A 26,034-nucleotide genomic window follows, 5' to 3' on the forward strand; every position below is an offset into this window, starting at 1 on the left:
TTGGAAAACAAAATTTTAGAAGTCCTGTTTATATTATGTTCAAATTCATAATGTCCAGCTGTTAACAGTAGGGTGTTTGGTATTCTTGATTATGCTTTCTCAGGGCAAAAACTTCCTGACTAGCACTTATAACCCTGTTTAAGAAATTTACATAAAACATTACTCTGCTTAACTATGCAGGTTAACTGGAGAAAGATGATAGTTCATGTAACAAATTGCCAGAGACTAAATCCTGATATAATAATTTGGAGACTTTGTGTGCTTGAGTTGTTGGTATTCATTCAACTACTGAGGTTCGCCCCCAGCTTTTTGTCAGGTTTTATAAACTTTTTTTTCTGGAATACTAGATGCTTCAGTCTCCCAAATATTTTTATGCATTCAGTTATTTTAGATTGGCTGGGTTTTGTTATTTTCTGTCTCTCTGTAGGTTTGATTGTTGGAACAGGTGGATTCATTTTAAAGAATTTCACTATGGTATTTGTCTCTGTACTAACTGAATCTAGAAACTATTTAGAATGTTGTATACATGTTTTTTCTGACTTGCTATCTTGAGTAGCTGAACATTACTGAAGATGCAATATAAAATAGTCATTAAACAGACATGCTGACTGCTCACTCCTATGCAGAGTTTCTTTTTTTTCTGTTTTGCTTTTACATCATACAGGTTCACAGAATAAGTCCGCTATATGCCCAAGCTTTTCTGAATCGTTTCTTCCTGGAATTTGCAAGACATCTGTAAATTCAGTTTTAGATTCACTGGAACAGAATCATGAAGGAGGAAAGAGCATAGCAGACAGTCTTCTAACTAATTTGTTTATCATTTTCTCTGGAGTGTCTGCCATTTCAAAAGCCTATGAACAGCAAGATGAAGAATGTCAAGAAAACTGTAAGTTTCATTTTCATAACGGTTTAAAGGAAACATTACTAATGACTTGTCTTTCCAATCCACAAGAATTCATATGTTTGCCTATCAGAAGATTTAACATTCCTGCTTTCATTTGCAAAGGAGGCTTTCTAATAGAACTCTTTCTCTTGTAGTTTTCTCTCTTGATCGTGCTGCTCAGTCCTACAGCATCAGAATTATCTCTGCTTTTGATCAGCTTGTGGTTCTAACGAAGCTCTGGCTTAACAATGTCCAGAAGTGCCCTGGATCTATGAAAGTTGGTGAAGAAATGAAACAGGAAGTAAAGAACTTGGGAGGTTATTTACTGTTACTATTGCAGGTAAAGTATATTAAAGAATTAATCTGTATGTAGAGAAGTTCTATGCATTAATGCAGTTTTTACTACAGACTGGCTAAAAACACTTAAATGTGCAATGTATGCAATGACAAAAGACACACCTAAAGAAAACGAACAGCAAAGTGCGTGCATTTTTGCTGGCTAAACTGGTACTTCCATATGCCAGTTCAGAGTAATGCAGACTTTTCTCTGCCCAGGCCCTGACAATAATATCGGTTCTTAGATATAAAAGGGGAAAATAAACCCTGCAGTGACAAGAGTAAATGCTAGTTTAGATCATGAAGTGCTATTGTGTATAAATTTATAAACCAGTGGCCAGCAAATATGACTCTTGTTCACGCTCCAGCCTTGTGAAGAGTATTGAATTTTTGTTTTAACAGTGCAGTATAATGATATCATTCTCTGTGGTTGCAAGGTATGGTCTTTTACCTGTGGTGGATAAGCTATCGGAAGTAGGAGGATGTAAAGCTGAAAATGCCTTAATCTACTGTGTGCTATGAACTATTATGTTATAGAAAGTATGTGCTCTTTGACCAGAGATACCTTCTAGCTTCAGTGAACGCCATGCCTATATTTCTCAGGGATGTTCTTCAGATATATCCTCAATGGTAACAGAAGCATGGAGCAAAGTGAAACAAACAGTAAAGCAAACAATGAAATACATAGGACACTTGGCAGTACTCACAAGAGCTGATATTTCATTTTCTGAAGAGAACAACATTCCTGCAACTAGTCTACAGGTGAAAAAAATGTTTATTAGAAATAATAATTTTAATGTTGACATCACATTTATTTTCAGTAACTGTGTTCAGAAGCAAATTGTTACATATAAGTTTGATCAACTGAATTAAGTATTTTCAGAGTTTATGCGATACTTAATTTTTATGGCAAAAATGGATATGTTAATAGTCTTGAAATTATTCTTTTCCTTAAAAAAAACTACACTTTAAATCTGTAGAATTTCCACTTAGAAAGAAATACTGTGCTTTTAGGATTGCATTTGCACTGAGGTTGTACAAGTTTACTGAAGTAAGTGTTGAATTTCCATGAAATAGGTAATCTGTTACTAAGTACCACATTGAATTTTCAGAAATCTGAAGAAAGTTAGGAAAAGGAGGTTAAAGTGCTGAGCCCCTGTAGTCCAAGAGTTACATGTGACTGAAGAGACCAGTACTGAACAATTTGCACAAAACAAAAATATATTTCTAGCCCATTAGGAAAATCTGTTGCAATGCAAGGCCACATCAGTTCCTTTAATCACCATGTTTTGAACCTTTATTTTAAAAGGACTTTGTACTTGCCATTTATGATGGAATAGGCTCAGGGCTGGAGTTTCTCATTGATACTGTACAAGAAAAAGCAAGAGTGGTGCAGGAAGAACTCATGAAACAATATCCACAAAATGAGGTGAGATAAAAAGTAAGATTAAAAACTACTGCTGTCTCTTGGAGACAATTGATCATGTCCTATTATTTTTCAGCAATTCTGTCTACAAATTTCATAGTAGGAATACAGTTTTGATTAGTAGCAGAGATTTGAGGTAGGTGGGAAGTGGGAATATTGACCACAGTTTTGCAGAGATTTTGAGTGTTTAGTCTTTCACCTGTATGTAGACTGAACATTTAAGTGTATTTTATTTAGAATGATTTATCTGTGCATTGGAAGGCATTTTGTGTAATATTTCAGTGTAACCATGAAGGAGAGGGAGAACATGAAAACTGGCACAAAGGAGCAAGTGGACCTTTCATTCTCTATGCTACTGTTAAGCTTGATTTGCAAAGCAATGATTATTTAATATGTAGCACTTTATGATCCTGAAAGTTAATTATTTTATATTTGTAATAGTAATCACCTCTGCTATCACTACACACTATTCTTGTCAGGAAGATTGTTAGAAAGTCTGAGGACCTTCTTTTGTCATACATTGTTCTTTACAGTCCTAGTCCCAAACAATATGCTATCTAAATATTAAACTAGTTCAGTGGTACCTTTTAAGAGATAGTCTTCGCATACACTTAATGCTTCGGGTACACTGAAGCACATTCATGAACTGGCACTTTAAAGGGAAAATGTTTGGCTGAAGTAGCTATTTAATAGCACAGAAGCCAGAAATGTCCTGCTTGATTTGGTGTCATTCAGTGAAATCACAGCTGACCTTCAAATACTTTCCAGGTTGATAAGCAGCAGTGGAATTTAATTTGAACAGCTTTTTTCTAACACTTCATAGTAAAATTAAAGCAAATTAATTATATTCTATTAATGAGTTGTATGTAATGTACTGTGGAAAGGAATTACATCAATGGGAAGCTTTTATCTCTCATAGTAAGACCTCAGTTTAATTAATTTGTAATTTTAAGAGACATTCCTACTACTTCATAATAAACACATACGTGACTACTGTTGTGTCCTTGTCCCCCTCCCCAAGATACCGGTTTAGCAGTTACATTTTATCAAATTGAATAGGTTTGGAGTTTTTTGTTTTTCAGTATGCTGAAGTCAGAATCTTCTAGGGAGGAGTTGCTCTTTCATGAAGCAAACATACTATTATTGATGTGTGTCTAATGTATTTTGTCACTTAAAGCAAAATAGACCTTATTACATGCTGAATTCATTAGTGAGTTGTTTGAGGTTTTGCCTGGAGGGGCTTTTTTTAAGCTACAGCCTGTTATTTTGTGCTTTTATTTTGCTTAGATGACAAATCATGAGGAACATGCAACTATAGGGAGTTGCACAATGTAGAGAATAAAGTATAAGGAATAAGCACTATAGTTAAAAATACTTCTCTGTCTATGAGAATTCTGGTAGGCAAGTTAGAGTACCCCTTGAATATATGCCACTTTCTTAGTGGATGAGCTGTTTTGACAGAAAGCCTGGCTGAATTCCAGGGAAATACTTTGAAAAGCTTGAAATGTTCTTCAGCAAGGTACTAGGTGTATATAGTGTAAATGGTTTCTTTCAGCGTTTGGATGTATAGGCTTGTTTTGCCATATTTTCTCTGAATAAATGTTTTGTACAGACAGCATGTAAAGCCAAAGATCACAGTTTATCTGTGTCTGAACGATCCCATCTTCTGCCTCAAGTGTTTTCATTTTTGTTCTTTTTTCTCAAAGTTGAGAAATTTGCAAAACTGTAGCCAATAAGAAAATTTATGTAATGAGTTGGGATATGTAAAATACTTCCAAACAATTTGTTACTACTAAAAAATTTGTTGCTACTTAAAAATCTGTAATATGTGACCTGGGATAAAAGGTTCAAATCAGTTAGAGAGGAGTGATAAATTGCTTCTGTCAAGGAAAGCAAAATTTTCTTCTTACTCTGGCTTTCACTGTTGTTACTCTTAAACCTACAGATAATAGTGAAACTGTCCAATATCTTTTATGTTCCTCTCTGCTTGCTTAACTCCCAAATGCTTCATGTCTCCAGCAAAAGGAATTGAGCAGTCTGTTCATTTGCAGCAGATTCCTATATATCTGCAGGATTCCCATATATGCTTGTCACTGGTGGAACCAATGTGAAGTCGGGGAGGAAACACCGGAATATTAACTAAGAGATTACCCCTGCCGCCTAGAATAACAGTGATAAAAAAAAAAATAAATTACAGGACAGTCTTTCTCTTAGCAAATACTTAAATGTGCTCACTCGATCCATATTAAGGGGTTAAATAAAACCATGCAGATATAGTTAACAATATTTTCTACAAGTTAACATTTTATTTGAAAAATTGCATGTTAAGTTGCAGAAAACATTACTTCTGCTTTTGAGTATTTTCTCATTAGTATGCCAGTGTTCGTTGTTCTCCTTCTAAAATATGAATGTACTTTTACTTTGTCTTGATTCAAGTGCACAATATAATTAAATGTTTCTTTGTAGATTCAAAATCGAATAAAGGATAGTGTTGTGGCATTGGCCAGATTCCTTGAAAGTAACATCTCTTATTGCAGAAAGGTAAGAGAAACGTTTCACAAAGTGTGCGCTTTGAGTCTACAGTTTAAATGTAAAGGATGTATTTAACGAAGAAGAGAATTGAAACTACCTTCTGTATATTTACAATTGCATGATAATACTTCATGTCTCAGTGGCATTCATGTGTGTGGAATGCTAACTATTCTGGCTACTACATTTTTGCTTAAAACTATGTGATTTTAATTTTATTTGAAGTATTTTTGGCAGTACTTTTGTCTCCCTCCTTTTTGTGATCATAATGAACAGCCTAACCACCTATTTTAAGTTGGAAGCCTCAAGTTCAGTAAAGCTAGTGTAATTGTGTTATAACTATTGTAATAGTTTATGTTTTAATTAAAAGCCAGGATACATGATTTAATATATCTCCTAAGAGCCAAACCTTTTCTGGATTTTACAATTCTGTTTGCTCTTTTTGGTCAACAATCTGCATTTCTTTTCGGAGCATCTTAAGTTTTGTGCCTTGGCATTGCTTTCATTTTGTATTTCAGCATTGGCCTGTTTTATGACACTGAATCCATAATAGGCATGTTTAATAGTCAATATACTGTCATGTATTTGATTCCTTTTAAATTGTTCTTAATACAGAAAGAAATACAGTCTGAAATACCACAAGAATGTCTGTATCAAGAAATAAAGAAAAGCACTAACAATGCTGCAAAATACTTGGAATTGGAGCAGTGCCTTGCTGAAGTCTGTGAAATTGTTTCTTCTACATTACAAGGTATGTAGCTGGGTTTGTACCTGTCTTGGTAGTAACCTGTGGACTACAGGAGAGTAGTCCTGCTGTAAAGGAAGAGGGAGGGAGGGTTACTTGCTCTTTCTTTGCAAAATGCTGCATTTGATTCTTCTTGCTTTTGTTTTTCATAGGGTCGTACAGAAGCGCAAGCCCTCTCAGGAGCTTTGCAGAAAAGATTTGTGTCATAGCTGGATATTTTAACAACTACTTCAGTTTATTTGCCTTCTCTTCTACTTCTGCAAGCAATCCTATCCAGAAAATACCCATGCCTTTTATGAACTTGGATGAATTAGACTCTCTGGTTGATTCCCTTATTCTGAATTTTGAACTTGAACAAGGACAGGCATCGCTGAAATCTCAAATTATTTGTAATGAAACTGCTGAGGGTCAAGGAGGACAGGCTGAGACAGGTGAAGTTGGAATCCCCTTCTGTTTACAAGCAAATTCAAAACACGCACACAAACTCCAGTCTTTACCTCCATTTCCTGCTGAGCTTTCACCTGGTAGGATACATTGGGTATAAAATGATATTAACAAGAAATTCAGGCAAGCTCTTTCCCTTTATGTGAAGGGGAAGTGACATATCACAAAAAGCTACCATTCATTGCTAATATTATTAGTAAGTTATACAAAAGCAAATGACATGATTCTGTAAGTACCCTAAATTTCACAAGAAAAACTGGAATTCCTTAAGGGACTGTTAGGCTTGAAAACAAAAGGCACTATATTTTAATAAAAGTCTATTATTACTTAAGCCTATAAGACATAACTTAATAAGTAAAAAAATATTTCAGATAATATGAATGGAGAAATTAAAAACTGTTGGGGAATAGCTAGGAAACACAGTAAACACTTGATAAGACAATCGCATCTCTTAATATTAAACCTTTAATTTAGGACACTTGCATAACAGTAGGAGGAGATTCCTTTGAAGAGCATTCATAATATACATTTGTTGCATACAGTTAGACAAGAAGACCTGCCTTCCTGTCTTAGACACTTGAAAGGCAGATGATGTGGGTACCAAGTATTTTCTTGACATTGTTGCTTCACCTCTGCTGCATTATAATCTAGTAGTTTTACTGCAACTTTGAAGTGGGTTTTATGCCTTTCATTTTTTAAATGCCAACCTATTTTTTTTTTTATTTGTATGAAGAAAACCCTCTATTTCTGTAGGGGAAAATACAAAAGACTGTAAAAGTACAAAACCTGTGAGAGATAGTAAAATACTTTATAACCTTATTTGGTGAATGCTTTTTAAAGTGGTTTTGTAGTCCACTGAAAAATCTGGACTTAAGGTATCAGTGACGGTGCTCTTCAACTCTATTGAAGTAAGTTTGCATTGAGTGTTGTTGCTAGTGGATTATCTTTTTTTTTTGATTGATTTGTGCTATTGAGCTATGCTCAAATCACTTTCGGTACTATTTAATGTGGATGTGAAGCATAGCTCTTTCTAAACAATATATGTCATCCTATGAGGCTGTAGAGAACTTTCCCAATTAGCTACTTCCTTGTACTGAACCAGTAACCCCCACACGTTTTTCTTGAGACTAGTATAACTTAATATTTTGTCTTGTAACGCAGTCCTGCTATCAGAAATATTAAATAATCTTTACTGCAGCTAATAATTTCCTTCTCACATGAGATGTGATGTTGCTTAATCACTTTCCTCCTGTAAAGACCTTTACACGTCTGGTCACGGCTTAACAAAATATGTTCAGTTGTTTGGGTTTTCATGCTTTAAAAGTGAAGAGAAACTTAGTATATTTTGACCTTACAGAAGGAGAATCCATATTAGTATCAGGCTTCAATGTAGAATATGCCTCTGGTCCATTTGCCCTATTTTTCCCTACCTGAATATGCAAATATTATACTAATAAACACACTTAATGCTATCTTATTCATCAACCCCAGCTCCCTTACCCCATCCCCAGAGCTATTCCCAATAATCCTTGCTACAAAACCCCTACTCCTCAGGTTTCTTATGAGTTCATGCCTCATGACTATGACTAACTCCGCTATGACTAATTTACACACTTTCTCTGAAAAAACTTCCTACCACACGCTAGCGCTGTGTCTTTGACACACTAGCATGCCAGTCTGCTACACAGGCATCTCCCCCACTTAAAAACACACCTAAACATAAGAAAATGTGCCTGAACAGCCAAGGGTCGCTATGATAAAGTGAACATAGAGGTACACCAACCCTCAATTAGGAAAGTAGGAATTGAACCTACACAGAAGAGCTCAAACACCTCCATACTCCCCTTATATTATTTCCTAGTAGGGTCAGCTAAGCAAAAGCTATCAGGCCCATACCCTAAAAATGATGGTTTAACCCCTTCCCCTACTAAATGAGCCCCCTCACAAAACTAATCTCCTCCTTAAGCCTGCTCCTAGGAACAACCATCACAATCTCAAGCAACCACTGAATAATAGCCTGAACGGGACTAGAAATCAACACTCTCACCATCATCCCCTTTATCTTAAAATCACACCACCCCCAAGCCATTGAAGCTACAATCAAGTACTTCCTAGTCCAAGCAACTGCCTCCACACTAGTTCTTCTTTCAAGCACAATTCACTGGGCAGTGAGATCTCACCCAACTAACCCACCCAGTTGCCTGCCTGTTATTAACAGTAGCAATTGCAATAAAACTAGGCCTGGCACCCTTCCACTTTTGGTTCCCAGAAGTCCTACAAGGTTCACCCATAACCACTGCCCTCCTCCTCTCCACAATAATAAATCTTCCCTCCATCACCGTTCTCTTCCTAACAGCCCCCTCACTAAACCCGGCCTTACTAACAATCATGGCTATTGCATCCGCTGCTGTAGGGGGATGAATAGGGCTCAACCAAACACAAGTCTGAAAAATCCTAGCTTTCTCATCAATCACCCACTTAAGCTGAATAACCAGCATTCTCATATACAACCCTAAACTAACCGTCTATCTTTACTCCCTAATAACTACTACTGTCTTCCTCACCCTCAACACAACATCAAAACTATCAACAATAATATCATCTTGCACAAAAGTACCAGCACTAAACACATCTCTAATACTAGCACTATTATCCCTAGCTGGCCTGCCCCCAACAACTGGCTTCTTACCCAAATGACTCATCATCCAGGAACTGAGTAAACAAGAAATATCCACAACAGCTGCCATCATTGCTATACTATCCCTGCTAGGCCTATTCTTCTACCTACGCCTTGCATACTGCTCAACAATTGCACTTCCACCAAACATCACAAACTACATGAAACAGTGATATACCGATAAACCCACAAGCACACCAATTGCCACCCTAACTTCCCTATCAGCCCTCCTCCTCCCCTTATCCCCCATAATCTTGACCATCACCTAAAAACTTAGGATAGCCCATCTAAACCAAAGGCCTTCAAAGCATTAAAAAAAGAGTTAGACTCTCTTAGTTTCTGCTAACACCACTAAGACCCGCAGGACATTAACCTGCATCTTCTGAATGCAACCCAGACACTCTAATTAAGCTAGGACCTTTCCCCCAACAAAACTAGACAAATGGGCCTCGATCCCATAAACTCCTAGTTAGCAGCTAGGGGCTTAAACCAGCAAGCTTCTATCTACCAGGCTCTGGTACACTCTTAATGTACATCAATGAGCTTGCAACTCAACATGAACTTCACCACAGAGCTGATAAGAAGAGGAATTAAACCTCTGTAAAAAGGACTGCAGCCTAACGCCTAAACACTCAGCCATCTTACCTGTGACCTGCGGTGAATGAAGAGACGGGACGCAGCTTGATGCAAGCAAGTTGTCCCTTTATTAGTGATTTTCTTACAATTATATACGTTTCTACCTTCTACATATTACACGCTGATTGGTTAAATCTTAAGCGTAAAAAACACTGATTGGTTGATATTTAAGGCACACCGTTAGAACAATAGGAACTTACTAGTTTATCTTGACATAGCAATAATTTCTATTCCAAGGTTAGGGAGTTTCTTTCTACGCGGCTTTCTTGATTACATATTGGCGCCATCCGTTCCCTTATCTGGCTACTTGTTTCTCTGTCCGTCTGGTTGCCTCCTCAACTGTAATGGCTCAGGGGTCTGCAGTTAGCTTGTTCCTTTGTTCCCAGGGCTTGTGCCCTACAAGTTCTAACAAGTCTCTATTTATCAGGCTATCAGTACTTGGACTCTTGTCCTTGAGGCCTTGTCCTACAGTGACCTTCATTAACTGATGATTATTCTCAACAAACCATAAAGACATTGGCACCTTATACCTTCTCTTTGGAGCATGAGCTGGCATAGTTGGCTCTGCCCTCAGCCTACTTATTTGTGCAGAGCTTGGCCAACCAGGGACCCTCTTAGGAGATGATAAAATCTACAACATAATTGTCACTGCCCACGCCTTTGTAATAATTTTCTTTATAGTAATATCTATTATAATCGGAGGCTTTGGAAACTGACTAGTCCCCCTCATAATTGGCGCCCCGGACATAGCATTTCCCTGCATAAACAACAAAAGCTTCTGACTCCTACTCCCATCCTTCCTCCTCCTACTAGCCTTCTCCACAGTAGAAGCTGGAGTCGGTACGGGATGATCTGTGTACCCTCCCCTAGCAGGCAACTTAGCTCACGCTGGTGCTTCAGCAGACCTAGCCGTCTTTTCCCTTCACTTGGCAGGTGTATCCTCCATCCTAGGAGCCATCAACGTTATCACAACAGCTATTAATATAAAACCTCCAGCCCTATCACAACACCAACCCCCCCCCTATTCGTATGATCCGTTCTTATCACCACCATTCTTCTCTTACTTTCACTCTCAGTTCTCGCCACCGGCATCACCATACTACTAACTGACCGAAACCTAAATACCACATTCTTCGACCCCGCTGGAAAGGGAGACCCCATCCTATACCAACACTTGTTCTGTTTTTTTGGCTACCCAGAAGTCTACATCTTAATCCTTCCAGGCTTCAGAATCATCTCACACGTAGTAGCGTATTATGCAGGCAAAAAAGAAACGTTCAGCTACATAGGAATCATTTGAACCATGCTCTCAGTTGGATGAGAGCTTCTTCGTATGAGCCCACCACATATTCACAGTAGGAATAGACGTAGACACCTGAGCATACTTCACCTCTGCCACCATAATCATTGCCATCCCAACCGGCATCAAAGTTTTTAGCTGGCTAGCTACACTACACGGAGGCACCATCAAATGAGACCCACCAATACTGTGAGCCCTAGGCTTCATCTTTCTCTTCACAATTGGAGGTCTAACAGGAATCGTACTAGCAAACTCTTCACTAGACATCGCCCTACACGACACATACTATGTAGTTGCTCACTTCCACTACATCCTCTCAATAGGAGCTGTATTTGCAATCCTAGCTGGATTCACCCACTGATTCCCTCTTATTCACCGCGTATGCACTACACCCCACATGAACAAAAGCCCATTTTGGAGTCATATTCACAGGTGTAAACCTAACATTCTACCCCAGCACTTACTAGGCCTAGCCGGTATACCATGACGCTACTCAGACTACCCTGCTGCTTACACCCTATGAAATACCCTATCCTCTATTGGCTCTCTAATCTCAATAACAGCCATAATCATACTAATATTCATTATTTGAGAGGCATTTGCAGCAAAATGAAAAGTCCTACAACCAGAACTAACCACTACCAACACTGAGTGAATCCATGGCTGCCCACCCCCCTATCACACTTTCGAAGAACCAGCCTTTATTCAAGTACAAGAAAGGAAGGAATTGAACCCTCACATGCTGGTTTTAAGCCAACTGCATTAAACCACTTATGGTTCTCTCTTATGGGATGTTAGTAAACCCATTACACAGATTTGTCAAGGCTGAATCACAGGCGAAACCCCTGTGCATCCCTACTATGGCCAACCAATCCCAATATGGATTCCGAGACACCTCCTCCCCCATCATAGAAGAACTTGTAGAATTCCACAACCATGCCCTAATAGTTGCGCTTGCAATCTGTAGCCTAGTTCTATATTTTTTAACACTCATACTAATAGAAAAACTATCCTCCAACACTGTAGATACACAAGAAGTAGAACTCATCTGAACAATCCTACCAGCCATCGTTCCTTATCCTACTTGCCCTACCATCCCTACAAATCCTCTATATAATAGACAAAATTGACGAACCTGACCTAACACTAGAAGTTATTGGACACCAATGATACTGAGCCTACGAATACACAGACTTCAAAGACCTAACATTTGACTCTTACATAATCCCAACAACAGAACTCCCACCAGGACACTTCTGACTACTAGAAGCTGACCGTTGTAGTTCCAACAGAATCCCCCATCCACATTATCATTACTGCCAACAACGTACTCCACTCATGAGCTGTTCCATCCTTGGGAGTAAAAACTGATGCAATCCCAGGACGACTTAACCAAACATCCTTTATCACAACCCAGCCAGGTGTTTTTTACAGCCAATGCTTAGAAATCTGCTGAGCTAATCATAGCTACATACCAATTGTAGTAGAATCTACCTCCCTCGCCCACTTTGAGCACTGATCCTCACTCCTTTCATCCTAATAATTAAGAAGCTATGTATCAGCACTAGCCTTTTAAGCTAGAGAAAGAGGAAAAAGAGGAAAACTCACTCCTCCTTAATGATATGCCCCAACTCAATCCCAACCCATGATTTCTAACAATACTAACCACCTGAATAATCTTTTCACTAATCATCTAACCTAAACTCCTAACATTTACCCCTACCCAGCACCCCTCCAATAAAACCCAAACTCTCGACAAAACTACCCCCTGACCCTTGACCATGAACCTAAGCTTCTTTGACCAGTTCTCAGGCCCCTATCTTATAGGCATACCACGAGCCCTGCTCTCCACACTCTTCCCCGCCCTCCTGCTCCCCTCCCCTGGCACTCAATGAGTCAACAACCACTTCTCCGCCCTTCAATCATGATTTATTCAACTAATTACAAAACAACTAATAATACCTCTAAACAAAAAAGGCCATAAATGAGCACTAATTCTCACATCACTAATACTTCTCCTCCTCACAATCAGCCTATTAGGCCTACTACCATACACATTCACCCCCACTACCCAACTATCCGCAAACATAGCACTAGCCTTCCCACTCTGACTTGCCAGTCTCCTCACAGGCCTACGAAATCAACCCACAATCTCCCTAGGACATCTCTTACCCGAAGGCACCGCCACCCCATTAATCCTCGCTTTAATTATAATTGAAACTACAAGCCTACTCATCTGCCCACTGGCCCTAGGAGTCCATCTCACAGCAAACCTCACAGCAGGACATTTGCTTATTCAACTCATCTCCACAGCTACCACCACCCTACTCCCCATCATAACAACAGTATCCATCCTAACCACATCAATCTACTCACCATACTAGAAGGAGCCGTAGCCATAATCCAAGCATATGTCTTCGTTCTCCTCCTAAGTTTATATTTACAAGAAAACAACTAATGGCCCACTAAGCACACTCCTACCACATAGCAGACCCAAGCCCATGACTAATCTCTGGAGCCGCTGCCGCTCTTCTCACCACCTCAGGACTAGCCATATGATTCCACTTCAACTCCCTCCAACTCCTAACCCTAGGCCTACTCTCTATAATCCTCATCATACTGCAACAATGATGAGACATTATCTGAGAGAGCACATTCCAAGGCCACCATACACCCACAGTACAAAAAGGCCTACGATACAGAATAATCCTATTCATCACATCAGAAGTATTTTTCTTCCTGGGTTTCTTTTGAGCCTTCTTCCACTCCAGCCTAGCCCCCACACCAGAACTAGGAGGACAATGACCCCCAACAGGAATCAAACCCATAAACCCCATAGAAGTACCCCTACTTAACACAGCCATCCTCCTAGCATCTGGAGTCACTGTAATATGACCCCACCACAGCATTACAGAAGGAAACTGCAAACAAGCAATTCAGGCCCTCAGTCTAACCATCTTACTGGGAATCTATTTCACAGCCCTCCAAGCCATAGAATACTATGAAGCCCCATTCTCAATTGCTGATGGTGTATACGGCTCAACCTTCTTCATCGCCATGGGATTCCACGGCCTCCATGTAATCATTGGATCCTCCTTTCTCTCAATCTGCCTCTTACGACTAATCAACTTCCATTTTACATCACTTTGGATTTGAAGTCGCAGCCTGATACTGGCACTTCGTAGATGTTATCTGATTATTCTTCTACGTAACTATTTACTGATGAGGATCCTGCTCTCCTAGTATATTAATTACAATTGACTTCCAATCTCCAAAATCTGGTATAACCCTAGAGGAGAGCAATAAACATAATCATCTTTATACTCACCCTATCTCTCACCCTAAGCATCATCCTAATCACCCTGAATTTTTGACTCGCCCAAATAACCCCAGACTCAGAAAAACTATCCCTGTATGAATGTGGCTTTGACCACCTAGGATCAGCTTGACTGCCATTCTCCATCCGATTCTTCCTTAGTAGCAATCCTATTCCTTCTATTTGACCTAGAAATCACACTTCTTCTCCCCCTTCATGGGCCACTCAACTACAATCCCCCACCACCACTCTAACCTGAGCCCTCACAATCATTCTTCTACTCACACTAGGACTAATCTATGAATGACTACAAGGAGGCCTAGAATGAGCAGGATAAACAGAAAGTTAGTCTAACTGAGACAGTTGATTTTGACTCAACAGATCTTAGTCCTAACCTGTGACTTTCTCTATGCCACTTCTTCATCATCACTTCTACTCAGCCTTTACCCTAAGTAGCCTATGACTAGCTTTCCACTGCACTCACCTAATTTCTGCCCTACTATGTTTAGAAAGCGTAATACTATCCATATACATTGCCCTCTCAACTCTACCTATTCAAAACCAAACAACATCATTCACCCTCATACATTATATCATAACGTTCACCCTCATACTGACATTTTCAGCCTGCGAAGCTGGCACAGGCCTAGCAGCACTAGTAGCCTCAACATGTACTCATGGCTCTGACCACCTACACAACCTAAACCTCCTACAACCCTCCTACTACTCCCAACGGCCCTCCTATCTCCAACAAAATCCTTATGAATCAATACCATAACCCACAGACTCTTAATCGCCCTCCTCAGCTTACAGTGACTCCTCGCAACCTACTACCCCAACAAAGCCCTAACCCAATGAACAGGCATTGACCAAATTTCCTCCCCTCTCCTTGCTCTTACTTGCTGACTCCTGCCCCTTATAATCTTAGCCTCTCAAAATCATCTACAACATGAACCCACCTCATGAAAATGAATTTTCACTCACCCTAATCATCTCTCAACGTTTCAACATCCTAGCATTTTCAGCCACAGAACTAATACTGTTCTACTCCTCATTTGAAGCAACCTTAATTCCAACTCTGATCCTAATCACCCGCTGAGGAAACCAACCAGAATGCCTAAGCGCAGGCATTTACTTACTTTTCTACACCCTTATCAGCTCCCTACCACTACTAGTCGCAATCCTAAGCCTGCACTTACAAGCCGGCACCCTTCACCTCATGATAATAAAGATAAATCACCTCACCCTGACCCACTCCTGAATGGGCCTCCTATCAACCATAGCCCTATTAATAGCCCTCATGGTGAAGGCACTCCTGTACAGCCTCCATCTATGACTCCCCAAAGCCCATGCAGAGGCTCCAATCGCAGGCTCTATATTATTTGCTGCTCTCCTCCTCAAACTAGGAGGATACGGCATTATATGAGTAACCCTCCTAATAAACCCCCTCCTAAACCACCTTTACTACCCATTTATTGCCCTAGCACTATGAGCATTAATAACCAGCTCAATCTGCTTACAAGTCGACCTAAAATCACTCATTGCCTGCTCATCTGTAAGCCACATAGGCTTTGTCATCGCAGCTAGCATAATCCAAACCTCCTGATCATTTTCAAGAGCAATAATCCTCATAATCTCCCATGGCCTAACCTCCTCCATACTATTCTGCTAAGCCAACACCAACTACGAATGCATACACAGCCGCATCCTCCTACTAATACGAGGCCCACAACCCCTTTTACCTTTAATAGCAACCTGACGATTAACAGCCAACCTCACAAACATAGCACTACTCCCAACCACAAACCTAACAGCAGAGTTAACTATCATAATTGCACTATTCAATTGATCCACCCCAACAATCCTTGTCATCGGAACAGCAACCCTACTAACCGCCTCATACTCCCTATTCCTTCTTCTCAGAACCCAACAAGGAACCACCCCCAACCATATCACCACCCTCCAAAATTCAAGTACGCAGGAACAACTCTCAAAAACCTTCCACATTCTCCCCTTACTCCTCCTTATCTTAAATCCAAGCCTAATCTCTGGAATGCCCTAATACAAGCATAGTTTAAACCCAAACAGTAGACTGCGATCCTAGGAATAGAAGTTAAACCCTTCTTGCTTGCCAAGGGGAGGTTCAACCAACAAGAACTGCTAATTCTTGCAGCTGAGTCTAAAATCTCAGCCCCCTTGATTTTAAAGGATAACAGTAATCCATTGGTTTTAGGAGCCACCCACCTTGGCACAAATCCAAGTAAAAGCAAGGGAGACCTCACTACTCCTCAATACCTCCAATACTCCTCACTTTCACAACCATTTTCACCCCTATAATCCTACCTCTCCTAACAAAGAACCTTAAAAACTCCCCAACCACCACCACCCGTGCCGTTAAAGCACGTTAAAAATTCCTAATTAGCCTTGTACCAATGACACTCTTCATATACCCAAACATAGAAAGCATTACCTCATGCTGAGAATGAAAATTCACCACAAACTTTAAAATTCCAATCAGCCTCAAAATAGACCAATACTCAATAATTTTCTTCCCCATTGCACTATTTGTAACCTGATCTATCATACAATTCGCAACATGATACATAGCCTCAGAACTGAACATTACAAAATTCTTCTCCTACCTCTCTACATTTTTGACTGCCATATTAACCCTAACCATCGCCAACTATATATTCCTATTATTTATCAGCTGAGAAGGAGTAGAAATTAGATCCTTTCTCCTAATCGGCTGATGACACGGCTGAGCAGAAGCCAATACCGCTGCCCTTCAAGCCGTACTCTATAACCGAGTCAGAGACATTGGCCTCATCCTAAGCATAGCATGAAGTGCATCCACCCTAAACACCTGAGAATTTCAACAAGCCTTCTCTCCCACATGCACCCCAACACTTCCACTACTACGCCTAACCCTAGCAGCCACAGGAAAATCAGCCCAATTCAGACTACACCCCTGACTCCCAGCAGTCATAGAAGGCCCCACTCCTGTCTCTGCCCTACTACACTCCATAGTAGTAGCGGAATTTTCCTTCTTATTCATACCCACCCAATATTCTCCAATAACCAAACTGCCCTAACCCTATGCCTATGTCTAGGGGCACTATCCACACTATTTGCTGCCACATGCTCCCTAACCCCAAATGACATTAAAAAAAATTATCGCCTTCTCTACATCCAGCCAATTAGGACTAATAATAGTCGCCATTGGACTAAACCTACCCCAACTAGCCACCCCCCACATCTCAATACATGCATTCTTTAAAGCTATATTATTCCTCTGTTCAGGCTCAATCACCCACAACCTAAATGGAGAGCAAGACATTCGAAAGATAGGCGGCCTACAAAAAATACTCCCAACAACCACATCCTGCCTAACCATTGGCAACCTAGCACTAATAGGGACTCCATTCCTAGCAGGAGGCTACTCAAAAGACCTCATTATTGAAAACCTAAATGCTTCCTACGTAAACACATGAGCACTAACCCTGACACTTCTAGCTACAGCCTTTACGGCAACCTACAGCCTCTGCATAACCACCCTTGTCCAAACAGGATTTACTGGAATTCCCCCAACAACACCAAATAATGAAAACAACCCAACAATCACCACCCCTATCCTTCGTCTAGCCTTAGGCACCATTATATCCGGCCTACTCATCACATCCTGCATTGTCCCCACAAAAACCCCAACAATAACTATACCAACCCTTACAAAAAATGCAGCCATCCTAGTCACAATCCTAGGCATCATTCTAGCACTTGAACTCTCAAACATAGCACATACCTTAACTTACCCCAAACCAAACACCTACTCAAATTTCTCCCTTAACCTAGGATACTTCAATCTACTAACACACTGTCCTAACTCCACAAACCTGCTAAACAGCGGACAAAAATTCACCCTTCACCTAATTGACCTCTACTGATATAAAAAAATGGGCCCCGAAGGACTTGCCGACCTACAACGCGTAGCCACAAAAACCTCAACAACTCTACACACCAGACTAATCAAAACATACCTGGGATCCTTCGCCCTATCAACCCTCATCATCCTATTAACACTCTAAAAGAAAAACTAATGGCCTCCAATATCCGAAAGTTGCACCCCTTACTAAAAATAATAATTTCGTAATCGACCTCCCCACCCCCTCCAACAGCTCTGCCTGATGGAATTTTGGATCCCTGCTAGGAATCTGCTTGGCCACTCAAATCCTAACAGGCCTATTACTAGCTATACACTACACTGCAGACACATCCTTAGCCTTCTCATCCATTGCCCACAGATGCCGAAACATACAATACGGCTGACTGATCCACAACCTACACACCAATGGAGCCTCACTCTTTTTCATCTGCATCTACCTACACATCGGACGAAGCATCTATTACAGCTTCTACCTGTATAAAGAAACCTGAAACACAAGCATCATCCTTCTACTTACCCTAATAGCAACAGCCTTCATAGGCTATGTCCTACCCTGAGGACAAATATCATTCTGAGGGGCCACAGTCATCACCAACCTATCCTCAGCCATCCCCTTACATCAGCCAAACCCTTGTCGAATGGGCCTGAGGAGGCTTTTCAGTAGACAACCCAACACTAACCTGATTCTTTGCCCTACACTTCCTCCTACCATTCCTAATCGCAGGGTTTACCATAATCCATCTTACCTTCCTCCATGAATCAGGCTCAAATAACCCCCTAGGAATTACATCAAACTGTGACAAAATCCCATTCCACCCCTACTTCTCAAAAGACATTCTAGGATTTATGCTCATATACCTTCCCCCAATAACCCTAGCTTTATGTTACTAGCTTCAAGACCATTCTTTCCCCCTACACCCCTAGCACAACTTGCTCTTTTGCACCTCTGGTTCCTCTGTCAGGGCCATAACTTGTCTATTCCCTTAATCTTGCTCTTCAACAAGCCATCTGGTTTGCTATTTATCAACTGTTCAGTTCGTGATTGCGACATTTCACCTTTTTGGTGCCTTTGGTTCTCTTTTTTTTTGGGGAAATCCTCACAGGTTGCCCTTCTGGGTGCAATGGGTGAATACAATCTAGGTCTGAGCATCGCTGGGCTCCAGACGATTACTCACTTTCAAGGATTGTTGAATGAGACGGTTTGCGTATCCGGGGAATCAACCTTACACTGATGCACTTGCTATTCCATTCATTTTATGTTACCTCCACTTCACTGACGTATACCAATATATATCTGAATGCTTATTGGACATGCACTATTAACTCCTCTCATGTTCCTTTATCTTTCTAAGCAACACCAATAAATTCCTAACCATTCTACCAGCATACCATACCCACATTTTCACCATATCTTTCCATCATTTTTTTCCATTTCCAATTTCACATACTTGTGGCACTAAAATCACTTTAATAATAACACCCACCCCATCATCCACTTTTTGTATTGAATTCTTCCCAAAATTATTCCTTTCCCCCTACCTCCACCTCAGAAAAAGAGGGCTCAAACCTCCATCACCAACTCCCAAAGCTGGCATTTTTTATTAATGGAAACTGAAACTTTCCACCCAAAACCTAAACTGCCCAGATCGCCCCACAAGATAGCCCCCATACAAGCTCCAACACTACAAAGCAAGCAACAACCCCCAACCTGCAACCAAAAACAACCCAACCACACATAAATAAAACATAGTCACCCCACTAAAATCCAAGCAAACAGAAAACACATCTCCACTGTCAACAGTATTCACCCCAAACCCCCAACAACCAATACCACCACCACCAACTACAATCCCCATAATTAACACCAAAACAAACCCCACACCATACCCTGCCATACGCCAAACCCCTCAAGCCTCAGGAAAAGGATCTGCCACCCACCAGTGCTATGGAATAAACAAAACCCACCAACATCCCCCCCCCAAATAAACCAAAAACAACATCAATGAGATAAAAGAATCCCCTGAACTCATCAACCACCCACACCCAGCAACAGACCCTAACACTAACCCAACAACCCCATAATAAGGAGATGGATTAGATGCAACCACCAATGCCCCCAAAACAAAACACACCCCTAAAAAACCCACAAAATAAGTCATGAGTATTCTCGCCTGGCATCTATCCAGGACCTACAGCAGGGGTCCTCAAACTTTTTAAACAGGGGGCCGGCACATGGATGAAGTGGCAGGCAGTCATCTGCAGCTGTTTGGTTCCCCCCCCCAACCCCTGGCGGGGGGAGGGCAGGGGGAGGTCTGTAAATACTGGGGGCCGGATTGAGAACCCTGAGGGGCTGTATCTGGCCCGCAGGCGTAGTTTGAGGACCCCTGACCTACAGCTTGAAAAACTGTTGTTGTACAATTCAACCACGAGAACCTAACACACAGACCCTACCAATAACAACCACCCCAAGTATAACTCAATCAACGTGAACATTACACAGCCCCCAACAACCTTCATAAAAACACTAAATGAAACAACCCACATGCTCACACATACCCCCCCATCCACACTTCTCAACAACTACACCACCACACCTTATACATCTTCACCACAAACCCCATCAAACACCCCAACACTGAAGTCACATTAACTAAACCACACTCCTACTCCCAAATAAAAAGTTTCCCCCACATGTAAAAAGTGTTTTTTGTAGCCCACAAGTGAAACAAAATGACTTTAACTGTGTTTCTTTCCTCTATTAGGAAAGTGCTAATATACTTCATAGTGCACACTTAGAGGCTGAATGTTCATGAACTAGTCTGCACCTATTAATGTCAGAATACACAATCCCTTCCAATTTCTGCTAATAAATAATAGTCATGTTATGTTAAGTCCCCATTGCAACATATGTGTGAGTGACTGATGTTCTACCTGCTCAGGTGATTAATCATGTTTGTTTCTGTTCTTGTATTTAAGGAGAAGCATTGCTCAGAAAACATCTGTTGGGTTTTTTTATGTGTGTTTTTACGAGAATATTTTGCCCGTGTTGTTTTCTCTTTCTAAAACTGAAAGACAAGATTTTCACAAACTTGGAGCTCAAACTGACTTTGATTTTTAGCCTTTCTGAAACTCAGGAGAGAGACCATGCAAACAAATGTTTTTTAGCTGAGGTATCGGATGGGCAACCTTAATCATAGCAAATTTAGCTTTGCAGGATGAGTGAAAATGTTGTCAATAGCTTCCAGCTGCTTGGTTGGGGCTGTTTTTGTTTTTTGTGGGTTTTTTCCCCTCCATGCTAACTAACCATGTCTAATCAGTCAACTAAGCAGTCTCTCTCTTACTCCCATTATTAATACTATAGTCACGTTTTAGAGTAATACTTTAACAAAGTCTAATTCTGCTAGTATTTTCTTCAGCTTGGTGTCCTTGTTACAGTTCTACATCATTGAAGTACTTCAGTCTTACAATATATACAGTGCCCATACATCATCAGAGTGAGCTAGTGCTCTCATAACATACTGCATTAATACATCAACAAGCCTCACTGAGGCTCCTGTAATCTATTGGTGTAATATGCCGTAAGGTATATTTATAACTATAGGCTAGTCTATCTCTAAATTATGAATGTCAAAGAATTGGGATCATAGCAGGCAGATTTTGGGGATGGATTGATTTGAACGGTACTAGGGTTTTTTATTAGTGTTTTTTTTACTAGTCTTTCCAAGGAGCTGGGTATGTGTTAGGGCCAAGTCAGCAGCAGTCAGACATGGCTGGACCCAGCACCTGCATCACCTGCTAGGCATAGTGGTGAGACGGCTGTGCAGTGCAGTCCAGGTATTTTCATCATCCTGCATTTTTGCAGATCTGACTAAAGTTGGGGTCTGGATAGTTTCTGGCAGGTAATGGCAAGACACAGAAGAATATTCTTGTGATGGTACCTTTGGAGTTTCTTCTAAACCATAAACTAAAGCAGACACCAAACCAGTGGAATTTAAGTAGAGTTTTTACTTATAGTATGTCACAAAGTTAGTTAATTTTGCAGGAATATGTATTGGTGTTGTATATTTCTCTGCTGTAAGAGTTGAGATAGGAGAGGGATCACAACCAGTATTTATTAAAACACCTTTTTATTAACTGTTAATAGAATTAAGATACATACTTGTAGCAGATAACTGTTCAGGCAGCACACTCACTCACTCCTTCACACTTTACTTGCACCCACACATAAAAATCACTCATAACTACAAGGTTGCAGCAACAACTGTGAGCTGCTGCCTGAAGTGGAGGCTTATTCTGGCTTACCCACAAGACTCTGATGGGCTTAAGCCTCTCGGCATGTATGTGTCCTTGGCTAATGTTTTCTAGTTGCTATTTCTCCATCCACAGTCATAGGTACCAACAGAATCCATTCACACACACTTGCATGGACAGGGCTTTTATAGTTTTGGCTGAAACCTAGTCGTTATAGTAGCTGATGTCATGCTTTTTCTAAGAGCACTAAATTTGGTCTTGAAAGTTTTTCTCTTGGATTCTCAAACCTACAGTTTTCAGCTCTGTGTTGCTGAAACAGAGTGAACAGTCAGGAGCATGCGTGGGGAAGGGAGTGGGAAGTGTTGTGAAGAAATGTTTAGATTTCTGAATTGGATGCGTTATTTATTGAAGTTATGGTTTTACATATGAAGTTACTTTGTTGTATGTATTGATGTAATCTACAGTTTGTGGGCTGTTTATTGTGGTGTTGTGTTTTGCGGTTGGTGTTGTTTGTTTTTTTACTGTAATGTCCTTATTTCTTCAGGAAAATCTTTGGTCAGATTTCAGGTAAAAAGTGATTACAACTTTATGTACTTGACCCATGGATTTTATTGACTAACATGGAAGAAAGAGGGGGGCTTTTTTTTAAATGTGAAGTGGGGTATTCAGACTTCTGCACCCTAGTTTCATTTGAAAATGCAAAACTAAGAAAAATCTAATAAATTCTCCTCATACTGTCACATAAATAAGTTAATAAGAAATAGTATTTTTTCAGTTCAATACTTAATTTGAAAAATAGTGCTGCATGAATAAAAATACATAGCGATTCTGAGAGTATTGATCTGCTACTTTAGTGCTTTTGGTCATTCAGCCTCTAGTTTCATTTGTTTAATAGTAGAAAACAAGATTAAAATTACATGTTTTAACGTCACCCAGTATTAATGCATGAGGTAAATAACTGCACAAAAATATAATGTAAGTTGATTTTTATTGTGGCAATTGATAAAGAGGTGAGAGTCTAAGTGTGCGTAGGCATGAAACTGTTCTTTTTTATATATCTAATCAGGAATAAGAAACATCTTTATTTCAGGTGAAGGTAACAGTCCTGGGAGGAAGTATATCTTCTGAATATGAACACTGGATTTCTTGAGAATCCTTCAGACAATGTTAGCCCACCTTTATTGAGATATGCTGTATGTACATGGATTTTTAGAAAAAAGTATATTCTAGCTATGCTTTTTAAAGAACATGTACCAATGTTAGAAATTAAGGGTAAGTGAACTCTTCTAGTACTCACTGACTCATGAGAATATTCTAGATGAAGAAAAACAACAAGCTGCAGCTTAGATTTAATTTGATCCAGTAATGGCATCTGCAGGCAGAAGAGGAGACCACATACGATTCACCTCTGCAAATACAAGCTATTACTTTTGGACAGGAAATTTCTCATTCTTTTTTTACTCTAACATACTGCAATTAGATGAGGCCAGTTGCTTTTGGATATTATGGAACTCTTCTGATTTCATGGTGAGGTGGGATTTTGGGTATTTTTTTTTTAAGTTTTAGGACAGCATTTTAATTCCCTCCTTAGCTTTTGGTAGGATCTCAGATTTTTATGCATTTTTCCCAAGGAAGGGTGTTTTGCTTATTTTTTTTTTTAAAGTCCTAATATTTTATTTTTCTATATTAAAAAAGCCATCTTTTTTTCTGCTCTTTTTAGAACTTGGAATCAGTGTATATAACAAGATTTGTTTCCCTGCCCTCTTCTGTTTGTCCTTGTTGTTGTCTTGTTGTCTTAGTATATTTATACTCACAATAGTGTATGGTTTCTAGAATAGGAGATGGTGTATATAATCTCATCAACATCCACGTAATTTGATTTTTGCAGTGAAAACAAGGACAAAATTTGAGAAAGAGTTCTCCTGAGATAATGTTTCATCAACAGCAAGCACCATAAACAATATAAAAAAAAATTCAGGTATCTTTATCTGAGTTAATTTTTAAATACCTCAATTAAAGTAAGTCCAAGTAAATTGTAATCACAAAGACTTATGAGGAGTTGAGGGAAAGGAAGGAAAGTATCAGAAAAAATTATGGCAGTCATCTGTAATTAAAAAACCAAACCAATACCCACAAACAAACAACCACACCTACACCCCCCCCCATTCATATGGAGTTAAACTATACTTGATGTCTTTAGTTCAGATTCCTTAAACCTACTGCAAGCATTACTTCATTAATTTTTACATAACTCTGGTAGCTTAATACTTCATTGGCTATTGTCTGAATAATTCAATTATTTTCTTATATAGGTATGTATAGTATAGAGACAAACTTCAAAGGTTAAAAAAGCCCAGACATTAACCATGACTGCTTTATGTTATTTAAAATATTTTAAAGCCTGGATTTGTTCAACCGTTATTTGTAGTGATATAAATAAATGTCAAACTACAAGTTGAAGTGCATTGTAACTGGTATGACACTGGTCTCACAGCCTACCCAACTACTTGTATTATGTATTTGTATAAACCCCAAGCTATATTAAGATGATATGTATGTTAATTAAGGTAGAAAACGCTTTTCTACCTCTCCCCCTAGTGTGCAAGCAACGGTATTGATAGATACTGTTCATGGAACAATGAGAAGCTATGTTACTTGCTGATACGTTTCTACAAAATCGTGCACTCAGACATGAAGGGAGGTATATATGTAGCTAGCTAGATATGCATATACCTGTGTAAGCATAGAAGGCACATTTACAAAATAGTAATGGTGCAAGAACCAGTCATTGATATGTAGTAAAACTTATTTCCCAAAAACTGAAGAGTAATTTTTACTAGTTTGAACTCCCAAAAAGAAACAGGATGGCTAATGTTCTGTACATCTTTGCCGTAGTGATAAGTTTCTTATATCTTTGTATTGTCTGGTTGTGTCGGTGAGTTTGGCTGCCTTCTAAGGGTTTGTTCAGGCCTTGGTATTGAGGTTTTAGAGAGTCTTTTGCGTTTTTACTTTCAGCATGTGCATTCATTCATGTGAACACTTCTCCAGTTTTCTGTCAAAGTCTGCTGCTCTTTATTTCGACCATATATTTCTTACTCACCCCTGGTTCTGGGGAACCTGTTGTGCCCTATGTAGACTGTGAATTATGTGTACTAGAACAACCTGGGTTTGTAACTGCTGCGGTGGAAGTCTGAACCTCTGCTACGACTAGGTGCCGCTGCAGTAGCTTTTATCATGGTGTGCTGCATCGAGTTTATTGGTGGCTGGGGGGAATCTGAGTGTGCTTCTCTGCAACAAAATACTCACGCTGGCATTCTTCAGGCATTTAACATCTCAAAATGCAGATGGAGTTCAGATTTTTATTAAAATATAAAACTAATGATACAACATTTTTAAGAATTATGCTTTTCAGTATTTTTCATAGAATGGTTTGTGTTGGAAGGGACCTCTAAAATGCATCTAGTCCAATCCCCCCTGGAGTGAACAAGGTATGCAGAGCCCCGCCCAGCCTGACCTTGAAAGTTATTCTTCCAGGGGCAGAGCATCTA

The 26,034-nt window shown here is 39.8% G+C and overlaps 1 protein-coding gene and 2 pseudogenes across 2 annotated transcripts in view; all 3 read left to right on the forward strand.

Moving 5' to 3' along the window:
• Positions 1 to 7,840, forward strand: part of KIF14 (kinesin family member 14) — a 32,012-nt gene extending 24,172 nt beyond the window's left edge. For both annotated transcript variants that reach the window (XM_055724889.1, XM_055724888.1), the window contains exons 24-31: positions 665 to 886; positions 1,039 to 1,223; positions 1,823 to 1,981; positions 2,529 to 2,648; positions 5,112 to 5,186; positions 5,790 to 5,925; positions 6,072 to 7,238; positions 7,277 to 7,840. In XM_055724889.1, coding sequence (XP_055580864.1) covers positions 665 to 886; positions 1,039 to 1,223; positions 1,823 to 1,981; positions 2,529 to 2,648; positions 5,112 to 5,186; positions 5,790 to 5,925; positions 6,072 to 6,463 — 1,289 coding nt within the window. In that variant the 3' untranslated portion in view covers positions 6,464 to 7,238; positions 7,277 to 7,840. The remainder of the gene's footprint in view (positions 1 to 664; positions 887 to 1,038; positions 1,224 to 1,822; positions 1,982 to 2,528; positions 2,649 to 5,111; positions 5,187 to 5,789; positions 5,926 to 6,071; positions 7,239 to 7,276) is intronic.
• Positions 7,841 to 8,063: 223 nt separating this feature from the next.
• Positions 8,064 to 9,309, forward strand: LOC114016091 (NADH-ubiquinone oxidoreductase chain 2-like; annotated as a pseudogene).
• Positions 9,310 to 18,388: 9,079 nt separating this feature from the next.
• On the forward strand, positions 18,389 to 19,141 carry LOC129737186 (cytochrome b-like; annotated as a pseudogene).
• The last annotated feature ends 6,893 nt before the right edge of the window (positions 19,142 to 26,034 follow it).

The sequence above is a fragment of the Falco cherrug genome, chromosome 12 (assembly GCF_023634085.1).
Source record: "Falco cherrug isolate bFalChe1 chromosome 12, bFalChe1.pri, whole genome shotgun sequence".
NCBI classification, from domain to species: domain Eukaryota; kingdom Metazoa; phylum Chordata; class Aves; order Falconiformes; family Falconidae; genus Falco; species Falco cherrug.